We start from the raw sequence: 12,308 nt of genomic DNA on the forward strand, positions 1-12,308 counted from the left end.
TTTTTTGCTGTTTATCCTCGTTGCGCAAATTCTAATTTATAATTAAATATTAATATTTATATTACGCGTCCGAATAATAATAATAATATTAATTAATTATTTATTATTCAATATATTTATAAGGAAATTATTATTAAAAAAATGTAACTATGGTAATATAACATCGTTGACAGATGGCGCTTCGGAAGGTTAACAGTCACATTCTCCTGAAGTTGATCGAGCAAGGTTGTAGGACGTGTTACGCTTCATTTCGTAAAATGTCGAAAAGTGCGTTGTTGATCTTGGCAGACGGAGCCGAGGAGATGGAAGCTGTTATTTCTGTTGATGTTATGCGGAGGGGTGGTGTAAGTAGCCTGCCACGTGTGTTGGAGCTTATCTTCCTTGCATCTCTAATGCTTGTAGCACCAAACATGCCCTTCGTTTTCTTAAATTAAGAAGCATGATACAACTCCCTCGTGTAATAAATGGGAAGATCGGTTTAATGAGATAAAAACGACCAAAAATAAATGATAAGAGAAACATTTAACACGTTGCACATATAGACTTTAAATGCTTATTGATTTTCTAAAGATATGAGTCAAAGGTCTGAATTAATTAAAGTGTTAACACTGGGCTGTACTATAGATGTACCTATGGAATTTCGGGACTTTGAGTTTATATTCGAACTGAGGGGATCGAGACGAGTTCGACGATACCCTACTTTTGGACTGGAGACCAAAAATAAGAAAGTTATAATATTTACGATTTCTTGCCTTTCACAGTGCATTGCATGCCATTTCAGATTTTTCTAGCGGTGATGGTCGTCTCTTGGAGGGATAGGTTAGGTTCATTGGACAAGCCGCAATAGCGGCGTGTAGTACTAGCTGACTGCAAGCGATAGCCAGCATGTCGGTGGCTGAGGGGTCGGGGGCCCCGAGGTTGAGGAGCACAAGGGTGTGCGAAAAGGACTTAACTCCAACTGCAGACAATCTGTGTGCTCGTGGATCGACATCGGCCTCTGTTGAAGGTATATATGGTCGACTTGCCGGACTGCCTGTTAAACATGCAATAGACTTAGCAGAGAGAGCGACGTGACTCCCGATCATCGCATGATCACTGGAAAAAGTATAACAACTTTCTTGTTTTTCATTTCCAGTCCAAAAGTAGGGTATCGTTGAACTCGTTTTGGTCCCCTCGGTTCAGAAATATACTCAAAGTCCCGAAATTCCATAGGTAGTAATCTATAGTATCCCCAAATACCGAGTTTAATATCTAATTATCATGTTTTTGGGCTGCATTTCTCCAAAATTGTAGGACGTAAATTCTTATTTTTGTCTGTCCTTCCTTGATCTCGAGAATGGTATTAGATAGACGAAAGTCGAGGCTGGATACGGAAAGCCCCCAATTACATATATATGAATTTCCGGTCTAGACTGTAAGTCGTGATTTCAATTCAAGTTTTTTCTCCAGAATGGAGTTTTACAGATAACCAGTATGACCGTTTTGTCAGGAAAAGTATGATGTACAGGGGCAAGACACGAATTTGAGGTGGAGAGCATATATTTTAAGTTCTTGAAGTGTAAAAAGAGATGAAATGTGAAGAAAGTGTTCTGTTTTGTGAATTTTAAGCATTCACATGTTTATAATATCATTTAATGCTATTTGATTAACTTCTAACTCTGATTCTTGATCTTAACTTACCACAACTTATCACAAACTATCATGTATATATACACTGAGTGGCCAAAAAATTAGGGACACCCCCTTATTTGAAAGTAAATCAGTCTGACAGTGATGTAGAGTGATGTAACAATGCAGAGTTGCTTATGTAAGGTATGCTTGGCTTCGGACGACATAGTTATCGTGGAAGTTAATGTCAAAATGGGTAAGACGAAAAATTTAAGTGACTTTGAACGAAGGATGATCCGTCGGTGCAAGAAGAGCTAGTGTCAGCATTTCTGAAACGATGACTCTTTTCGGATTTTCTTGCCCAACAGTATCTCGGGTGTTTAGAGAGTGGCAGGTGAGGAAAAAACTTCAAACGATAAAAACAATTCTGGTCGAAAAAGGCTGGTGAATGAGAGAGGTGAAAGGCAATTAGCATGCATAGTCCACAGCAACAGAAGTGCAACAACACAACAAATTACAGGTGAATTCAATGCAGGTGCATTACAAAGCATATCCCAATGCACAACTCAACACACTTTGCAAAGGATGAGCTTTAGCATCGGGAGACCATCAAGAGTGCCTTTGGTATCACAGAAAAATAGGAAAAGGTGCCTGTTGTGGGCCCAGGAACAACAAAATTGGTCACTCGAGGACCAAAAAAAGTAGCCTGGTCCAACGAATCTCGTTTCCTGCTCTGTCGTGCAGATGGCAGGACCAGAATATGGTACAAACAGCACAAATTCATGGACCCCTCCTGCCAAATGACAACTCTTCTCGCTGGTAGCGGTAGAATTATGGTGTGGGGAATGTTTTCCTAGAGTACCCTGGGTCTCTTGATATTTGTGGACACGTCTCTGAATAGAACAGCTTACCTCAACATCATTGCCGATCACATACACTCGTTTCTGGCTGTAATGTTCCCTGACGGAGATGGTCGCTTTCAGAAGGACAATGCACCTTGTCACCATGCTCAGAGCTAAAGGTGGACCAACTCGTTATTAGAGGGTGTGTCTAATTTTTTGGCCACTCAGTGTATATATAGGGATAAGTTAATAGTGGAAACAGGAAAGAAATTATAATTTTTCTCTCTTATCTAAAATTCAAAGGTTTGCATACTAACAACTGTTTAATGAAACCTTTCATTTCTTTCAGAATTTAAATATATAAATTATCTGATTGAAATTAGAACGATTGTTTACATCGATGTTTAAAGCCCTATATTGGTTTATATTCTATATAATTGATTTCTATATAAAATAAACTTTTGATTCTTGTTTTGAATTGTAGTTTTTGATGTCGTATTTTTTAAATTACCCTCCTTTTAAGGTGTTGAATATTTTTAATACCCTTTTCAGATATTTATATTTAGTTTTATTATAGATTTTTAATTTCTGTACATAATATTCTTGTAAATTTACCATGTATTTTATTTTGTGTAATTTACCATGTATTTTAGTGTTTTGATGTAGTTTTTGATATTGTATAAATAATAATAGTAAAATGGACAGATAAAAGGATATCATACACAATGTATATATAAAGAAGGAATAAAATTGTATGACAGAATTATGTAAAGTGTGGTAAGTGATTACCGCATAAAAATATTTATTGACAGATTGTGGATAGTCATCGTAACAATGGAAAAAATTCTAATAAATTGGATTTTTAGTACTCTAGTAGAAGTTATTTTTAGATAATTTGTGTATTTGTAAATATGCAGATATGGACCTAAAAGTAACTTGTTATTCTGACAATTATCTATGTTGTATTATTAGCACTCAGCTGTATATCGGAAATCTTGTATAAACTTGTGAGTGATGCATTTGGATGAAAAAAAAGATTAATTTATATGCTTCACAATATGACAGGATTTTTCTCTTGCCGATGCAAAAATAAAAAGTTTTAAAATGTATTAACGCAAATACTGTATAAAAATATGTTTTAATGTGGTTATTTTTTGAGAAGAATAATTATTTTATTAACGTTGCCGTCGAGAAACCGTGAAAACCTTCGGCGTTAGTCGAAATAGCTTTGAGCTGCCTATTGTTCTATTTCGTCGTAAATTAAAAGAAAATACAAATTTTTTAAAATAAAAATTCGGAAATATTTTTAATGCATTTGCTAACGAATGCCATAAATTCGATTTATAAAATAATTTCTCTGAAATTTTTTAATTAAAAAAATTTGTGGCATAGAATAGTGGCAACTTTACAGGATATAGTGCCAATTAATTCTACATATACTCTATGTATTGCACTATATAATAAGATATTTGTATTATTATTTTTCAATATGTATGTATGCATGCATGCTTATATCTTGTATATATATATATTTCTGAATATTTGAACCACACTGATCCAAATATTGCTGTGAAAGATTTCTAATTTCAATCATTTTATGTAAATTAAGATGCTGTTTCCTTGTAAATTCATACTGCGTCTGACGGATTGCACGTTCTTTCAATCTTCTCTCAAATTACAGTATTTGTTCTGTTTCATTGTTATTTTATTTAGAAACTTTATATAATGTTTTTCTACAGCTTCTGAGGAGCCATCCAGTACTTACGTGTGTAGTTTTTGAGCTGCTGCTGACCTCCTTCCTCCCTATTGTATACAATGATGGCAAACACCTTGCCTTGATTACATGTAAACAGTTTAGGACCCCTGACATTGAAGAAATTACTTTAGAAAACCGATAAGTATATTCACATGAGTAGTAAGTAGACTTACAAGAACTAATAACACAAAAAAGTCCCCCATAGATGATGCCTCGTCCCCTCTTCCTGTTGTGTACAATGAAGTTTTTGTTATCTCCCTCCCACTTAAACTATACATATAAATAATGAATGATCCTTCATAATATTTTAGAAATACTTAAATAAACCTTTATAATGTATATATTTAAAGTGTAAATTCTTTCAATTTTATCTTAGATAAAAGTAACGGTTGCCGGTTTGGATGGTTCTCAAGCAGTGAAATGCAGTCGAGATGTAGTGATTATGCCCGACAAGAGTTTAAATGATGCGTTAAGAGATTCGCCTTACGACGTCATTGTTTTACCGGGTGGACTAAAAGGTTCCGAGAAATTGGCAGAGGTTTTTATCTAAATATCTAATGATTTTAGAATCTATATTTTGATTAAACTTTTGTAAGTTTCATAAATACTTTTGAAACAGAGTAATCAAGTAGGATCTTTATTGAAAGAACAGCAAGATGCTGGCAGATACATTGCTGCAATTTGTGCAGGTAAAATTACATTACTTTCGTAATTAGATCAATGAAAATGTATATATAAGCACGAGAAACTTAGCAAATGCACTGCCGAGTTACGGCAACGGCAAATTTTATTCTTTTAGAAATGTTTCCAGCTTTCTCGAAACTATCATCATTTATTTAAAAATAGGAGGCGTTACATATTGGAAAATAGAATACAGGGTTGATCAATAACCAGCCAATGATGATAAAATGTATCGAAAGCATTTATTTTACATGTAATCACCCTGATTATTGAAAATTTACAACACTGCAAACTTTACGAATGAACATTCTACGTACTTATTTAGAACACGGGTCGTCGTACTGCATGCGACCTTACGCCACGTGATTTTCGTGTCTGACGAGCTAAAGAAAGCACTGAAAATCAGACAATTTCATTCTTATCGAGAGCTACAGGTTGTCGTCTGCACTTGGCTCATATATATATATATATATTAGAATTTGCACATACAACAGAATATTTTAAAATTGTAAATGTCGATATCGGTGTTGTAAAAAAAATATTTTTGTATTTCTAAATTTTGTAAATGTTTTATTGTTAAATAGCCGACGATAGCTTCAAGAAAGTTGAAAATATTTCTGTAAGTATAAAATTTTCGACTGCCTTAACCCAGCAGTGTGTTTGTACGTTTAAAATGTACAGAGTTTTAATGGAGTTCGAAGATACTTTTTACATGTTGTTATTTTATAGCACCCATAGCTTTGAAGAGTCACGGAATTACTGTCGGAAAGTTGTTAACTTCACATCCTAGTAAAAAAGAAGAAATGAAAGAAGGAGGTAATAGAACAATATTGAATTTTAATCAGTTCAGTTTATGAACATGTAAAATACACAATAGCAATGTGTAAAATTTTGTAGATAATGTCTGCTATTTATCTTTAAAAAGAGCAGACTTAAAGGTCGGACTTTTGAAGTAATTTCTTGTGGAGTGAGTAATAGACTTTTCGGGTTGAAGTGTGTCTGGTATTGCTTTGCTACAGTCTAGAGGCCAGTTTCACAAACACCTCATACAGGTTATAACAGAATTCTTTATATGTTGACAGTATTTAAAAAACACATTGTAAGAAGTCTTGTAAATACTGCAATATCTAATAACTATTGTGAGGCAATGTACTGATAAAAGTGTCAGCCGAGTATTTGGTTCTGTCGGTAGGTAATCAAATTGGTCGTTATTTCCGATCGTATCTCTTAAAATACAATACTCTCTCCCACATTGACCCTCCGTATCTGGAGGCAACCAAACATTTTTGAAAATGTTGTACCTTCTCCTAATCTTACCTTTACGTACTGCAATGTGTACGGTTTTAAATATATATATATATTGTTTTTATTAAAGTTGCCTTAAAGTATGTAGAAGAGCACAATTAACAATATTGTGAGTGCAATTGTCGTCCTTTGTGAAAAAGTGCTAAGAATCCATAAACTTATTTCAAACATGCAGCAATGAACTTTTTGCATTAATTTGTTATAATTAAACATGCGAGTTTCGTATTAATATAGTAAAATTAAACTTTTACGATCATTATTATACCACAGACTTTGTATCGTTTAAAAAAATTCACTATAGCGGTCTGTGGGATTCAAAATTGTGAGTTTAGTGGTCCGTGAGGTCAGAAAGGTTGCCGACCACTGATCTAGATCACTCCTGCCCACATTAGTTTAGATATGGGAGAGTCTATTGCAATTTGATTCGAAAAGATGCCATTGAGTGTTTGTCAGTTTCTTTCAAACTTCTTCAATATTTCTATTAATAACAAGTTTTCATTCCACACTTAGGTCAGCTGCAATTTTCTTTTACGTTTAGTAATAATTTACTTTCTAATGCATTTATTTTTCCTATGCCGTCTTTTCTCGGACATTGCAAATGTGTGAGGAGGAAGGAAATTCTGAAAGTACGTGAATAAGAAATTCTTCCAATCGGCCGTACGGACGTAGCTACTAGTGATGTCATAAGACACGCTAATTACCAGTTTCTTCTGTTTTATAAGTGCTGTAATGTGTTTTGTGAGTATGGAATATAAAATATAGTTAGTTTCTGGTAACTTCGTAATATTGGAGAGAGATTGTCATATCTTACGAGATGTTGGTCAATCAGACACTAGGTAAATAACGATAATACTCTATTATCCTCTTTTCTCTTGATGTCGTCCTTGTACTAAGTTAGCTTCTGGTTAAGAAAGTTTCTCTTAAATTTATCACAACTGCCACCGTCATAGACTATCTCCTCTAGATTGTTTAGTTTACTCCTCTGTTCACACTAGCATTCGGGTTTCATTTTAATGTACTGTACCAAAAGACTATTAAATGGATTGGAACATTTGTGTCCGCAAAATTTTACACGCTATTAAAGGACGGTTTGTTTTGTTATACGTATATTTATTTATTTTTCCTTTTATTTCAGATAAATATAAATACAGTGAAGACAGGGTTGTGGTAGATGGACAGCTGATCACTAGCAGAGGACCGGGAACTGCATTTGAGTTTGCATTGACGATTGTAGAAAAGTTAATGGGAAAGGAAAAGGCTAATTCGTTGATTACTCCAATGCTGGTTAGAGTGTAAAATATAAGAATTCAATATTTAGTTTGAATATTTGATTATCCAAAAAAATAAAAATAATAATAATAATAATAAAAGAAAAAATGCAAAAAATATATAAATAAATTTAAAATGTACATTAACTGACTAAAATACTATATTTAGTATAAATATTCAAGAATTTGTAATGGAAAGTTATTTGATAAATTTATTTTCATTCCATCTATTTTGTGTAGTTTATTAACAAATATTAAGATAAAAAAAAACTGGTACTTTTCTGTTAATGGGACGCCAACCGATACGATAAGATTTGAGCACCGAATGCGGAGTTTCGCACCACCCCGGAATTGTCAACAGTTTGCGAGATTATTGCCTCCAAAGATCAGTTTTGAACACGTATCGGTATACTGCCTATTTATTCTATGTGCTTTGGTGCTTGCTATCACTTGTACTTCAGTGCCTGGGTGGAGCGAGTTCCCACCTCCCTAAAACTATATAACATCAAGTACTCCACAAACAGTCAAGCGGGCTACTCGAAGCCGGCACAGTTGCGCGAGCTAAATAGTTAAGTCTCTTGATAGTCTTAGTGGAGCAACGTGAACTACAGTGTTGCATGTCGGATTAAAGTTGCAACTGGCATCCCGTTAGCAGAAAAGAACCAAAAAACCCCACCGATGAGTTGCGTAACTTTTCAAGTGGAAAATATAGTGCGGTTGTAAAGTTCCTCCACAGTGGGTCACACCCATATGGCTCAGCCGAGCGGTGATGTCCTAACTTTAACTCTTTTCAGGAGCAGTCTACCTGTGACATCATTTGTTCCTGGAAGCTCTACCCACTTCTTCACCCATTTCAGAGGAACTTTACGATTGCGCTGTGTTTATGTTTTAGAAACACTAAGACACATTAACACAAAGTTTAACAACGAACACTACAAGTTCTTAAATCAATTTTTAATGGCAAGTCTTAAAATTTTGAAACCGCATTAAACAAAGATTAGTCGCTGTCAAGTATTTCGTCTGAATCATCTGCATCAACTTCTGTGCCTTTTCTTTCTTCAACATTCTTTTCACTTTCATCATCATTATTTACTGCAGTAACATCACTAGAATCATCATTTTTTCCTAATGTTGCAAATATTAAGACCAAGAAGAGAATTGCTACGAGTTTCATTTCTGATGGTAAATTCGTATTATGGAAATGTTAACTACAATTTCAGCTTTTATACGTTTACGTTTTAACGTCTACTTCCTTTCTATTGTTCTCTTTATTTGACTGAATTGCAATAACAGTACTAAAATACACTTCCTTATTTATCCATCTGCTGCACCATTTTGTTACAAAAAATATTAAATTGAATAAAATAGAACATTCTATTGAATAATATAACGAATTTAATATCTAATTTGTCGTCCTGTAGAATTTTTCGCATAGTCTCATTAACTAGCCATATTACAGCCTGATAATTTAGCAGCTCGTCTGGTTTTAATGAAAGTATATATTTTTTGTAATACCAAACATCTGTACGTATATTTAAATAATCGGAACACCTGTGCATATTTTATATTCTTTTTTGAACTTGAGGAAGAAGTACGAATTGAAAATGTTAGTAAAAGGTAAATATTTACTGCCAGAATGAAGTCGATGTTGTTTTATTTGTGTCGAATACAAAATTCCGGTTAATTTTAATAATTCTTATATAGATTAAATACATTTGATTTGATAGAGTAGAAATTCGATTGGACCAAAGCCGAGCGTCGATCCGATTCTCTGGCAGATCTGGTTCAAATCCAGACTAGTTCAGAAACTTGCAGTGATAAAAGCATCAGCTGCCATTATGAGGGTTTGAGTTCGAGTCAGTGTGAAAATCTTCATAGCCAAATTGATCTGAATATGTCGGTCAGTCTCACTATCTGCTACTTTTCTGAGGATCTTTTCCAATTATGGATCTGGCCAGACTCACAACGAGGGTTGCTGGGTAAGTGACAGGGTCTGACGTACTCAAAAATGACAGATTCAACCCCAGGTTCCCAGAGCAAAACCTCGGAAATTTTTCATTGGCTAAGTCCCTAGTGCAGCTTCACTAAAACAGCTTAATTAAAATTAGACAGCTAGATAGTCAAGATGGTAAAGATGTTATCAGCCATTCTGAAGCACCTGGATCTCAGAGTGGCAACTGATGCCTCTACTGCTTCAACCATCCAGTTATCTGTTGTAGTTAAAACAATTCGTAAAAACTACATATGTTTTAAGTATGAGAAATCTATTAGGTATGCTGTTATTACATTGGCCTGAAGGAAAGAAAATATATCATGAATTATGAATGATACTGAATGAAAAGTGCATGCTACTCTAACAAAGCAATGTTTGTTCTATACAATACGATATAGTCTACATATAGTTTATCAAACTATGCTGCAAAGGAGTTTTGAGCTCTTGTTGAAATTCTTGATCGCATTGTCCTCGATCCTGCAATCTGCCTCATAACAGCTGCACAGTTGTTACGAGGTGGGGTATAATGCAATTGTCACATTTGAGATTCTCAGTTCATTGTATAATAAACACTAGAGCTGTATTTGTTGTCAGAATAGTGTATGTTTTTACAGGTCCGTTCACATAATCGTTAAAAGATGATTTAAAAAACAGTTGCTCTTTTAAAAATCCTTAGTCTACTGAGAAAGAATTGAATGAGTTCAAAATAAGTATAAGTTATATACCAGTGGCGTGCCGTCCACGGAAGCTGTGGAAATGCTGCTTTCCTCGTATTTTTTAAAATATAAATACATAATCGTGCGATTATTTTCATGTTTTAACATACTTTGAATTAATTAAAATTAATATCTCATTATAACTTCATTGTGTATCTTATTACAAATTTCTACACTACATGTGAAAAACAATGATAAGATTGCTATTGTATACTCAAATATAAATTTGTATGTGCATATTTCCAATGGAAGCACCGTATTGTCAAATACGGGATAGCTTCCACGGCGAAAATATTTGAACAGTGTAAAGTGGCCAGATTATATGCATTCGCACATGTGCTTTACAGAGCACCAACCTCACGCGGTTTAGCTGGTGGATGCTCACACCAAAATATCGTATAACGCTTCCAATGATTCTATCCAGGGCCGGCACAGCTTACCTATCATCAAATGTCACCGCACGCCACTGTTATGTACAATATACTATTTAACTTTTTCTCAAATGGAAGGATTAAATCTTCAAACCCTTTCACTTTTATGTCAATTTCACACACTCATTATAAAAAGTAGGATCATTATGAAATTGACATAAAAGTAATCAATATTCTGACAAAGTGAATGTATTTCTAATCAACTAGAAATCTCAAGGACTGTTCATGGATAGTCTGTTCAGATATGTTGGTCCCAACCCTCTCTTATCCATGATGATTGTGGTTCAAAGGTTAACGAGAGTTTAAAAAAATACAGGTTGTCTATAAAAGTTCCACTTTCAAAGATTTATTATGCAAATACCATGGTACAGTACATTAGGTAATGTTTTATGATTGCACATTGCATGATGTTTGTCAAGTCTGACAGGGGTTGGACTATTGCATTGACATCGTCACACGCGGCATCCAGCAAGAGTAGCCGTGAGTCAGCGTGAGCTGGAAGAGTCTATGTAGAATGAAAGAAGACATATGGGAGTTATTGGTCTCTCAGCTGTTCTATTTTTACACTTTTAAAATGTTTTTAAACTATCTTTAAGTAATCTTATTACTCTTTTACAAGCTTTTGGGTTGCAATTCTCAAATTGCATACCTGTAGATTCCCGCTATTGTCCATCTGTTTCTGTCTGTCCCTAATCTCAAGAACGGAGTCACATAGACGAAAACAGAGACCAGATATGAAAAGATTGGGCATAACTCGTCTCTTTCCATTCCCTTTCATCTGACAGACCCTTCCAGCTCAGGCTGACTCATGTCTACTCTTTTGCTGCACAGACCAGGTGGTCCTCATACTTAATTGGTTTTTGAAATGTGTATGAACGTAGAACAATGTAAAAAAAAAAACATCAAAAGGGTTTTAAAAATATTTATTGATTAGTATCTGGTGTTTTCCTCTGGTGGTCATAAATTTGTAATTTATTCCCTGCTGAGCACGTCTGAACTGTTTTCCTTATAAATTTGTCAAGAGATAATTGAATTGTACTCTTTCTTTTCTTGATAAAGAATACTGTAACATGCTGTGTCTCTTTTACTATTGCCCTTCGTACACGAGATATATGCTCTCTGTGCAGCTGTTGGAAAGTGTGTGTCAGTTTTCCTTTAGTGACGACAAATGCCAATACAACATGATGCCGTGATAGGTAAAATCAGTTAGCGCATGCATGATTTTTCTAAAGACTTTTCCAAAGACATTAGTGCATGGGTTTGATATGAGAAACAAATATATAGTGCACTTTGAATCAATAATTATCACGGAAAGAGCTCCAGTATATTACTGTATGTGTATTTGTATACAATAAAAGTGTACAAAGTAAGAATAATGTTCTTGTTTCAAGCTAATCAAGGGTAGGTATGGCCTCAAAAAATTGAAATGGTATGTTAAACAATCATAAAAGGCAGATTTTTACAGTTTTATATGTAAAATTGCATCCAGGGGATTGAAAAAATTACTGTCCGACAAGGTGGCATATTTGATAACCTGGCACCACGTCGGTCCTGACGATGCTGGGTTAATAGAACGCCACTGTATATTCAAGAAGTAATGATAATTCCTTCTAATAGCTCATCATGATAACAACTCCTCTATATCATCTCTTAATATCAATGGCTTAAATGACACACACAAGTAGGAATTTTTTACTTGATATCTTTC

At 34.5% G+C, this 12,308-nt stretch overlaps 1 protein-coding gene across 1 annotated transcript; it reads left to right on the forward strand.

Moving 5' to 3' along the window:
* The first annotated feature begins 160 nt into the window (after positions 1-160).
* LOC136986819 (Parkinson disease protein 7 homolog) lies at positions 161-7,548 on the forward strand. The gene is made up of 5 exons (XM_067284434.1): positions 161-344; positions 4,583-4,744; positions 4,826-4,895; positions 5,617-5,703; positions 7,328-7,548. The coding sequence occupies exons 1-5, from the start codon at positions 174-176 to the stop codon at positions 7,486-7,488; spliced, it is 651 nt and encodes a 216-aa protein (XP_067140535.1). The 5' UTR covers positions 161-173; the 3' UTR covers positions 7,489-7,548.
* The last annotated feature ends 4,760 nt before the right edge of the window (positions 7,549-12,308 follow it).

This window comes from Centruroides vittatus, unplaced genomic scaffold (assembly GCF_030686945.1).
Source record: "Centruroides vittatus isolate TY-2023 unplaced genomic scaffold, ASM3068694v2 scaffold_1209, whole genome shotgun sequence".
NCBI classification, from domain to species: domain Eukaryota; kingdom Metazoa; phylum Arthropoda; class Arachnida; order Scorpiones; family Buthidae; genus Centruroides; species Centruroides vittatus.

Coding starts and splice junctions, on each gene's coding strand:
- LOC136986819 (XM_067284434.1), top strand. CDS start 174: ATGGCGCTTCGGAAGGTTAACAGTCACATTCTCCTGAAGTTGATCGAG. Junction 4,896..5,616: donor CATTGCTGCAATTTGTGCAG/GTAAAATTACAT, acceptor GTTATTTTATAG/CACCCATAGCTTTGAAGAGT. Junction 5,704..7,327: donor AGAAGAAATGAAAGAAGGAG/GTAATAGAACAA, acceptor CTTTTATTTCAG/ATAAATATAAATACAGTGAA.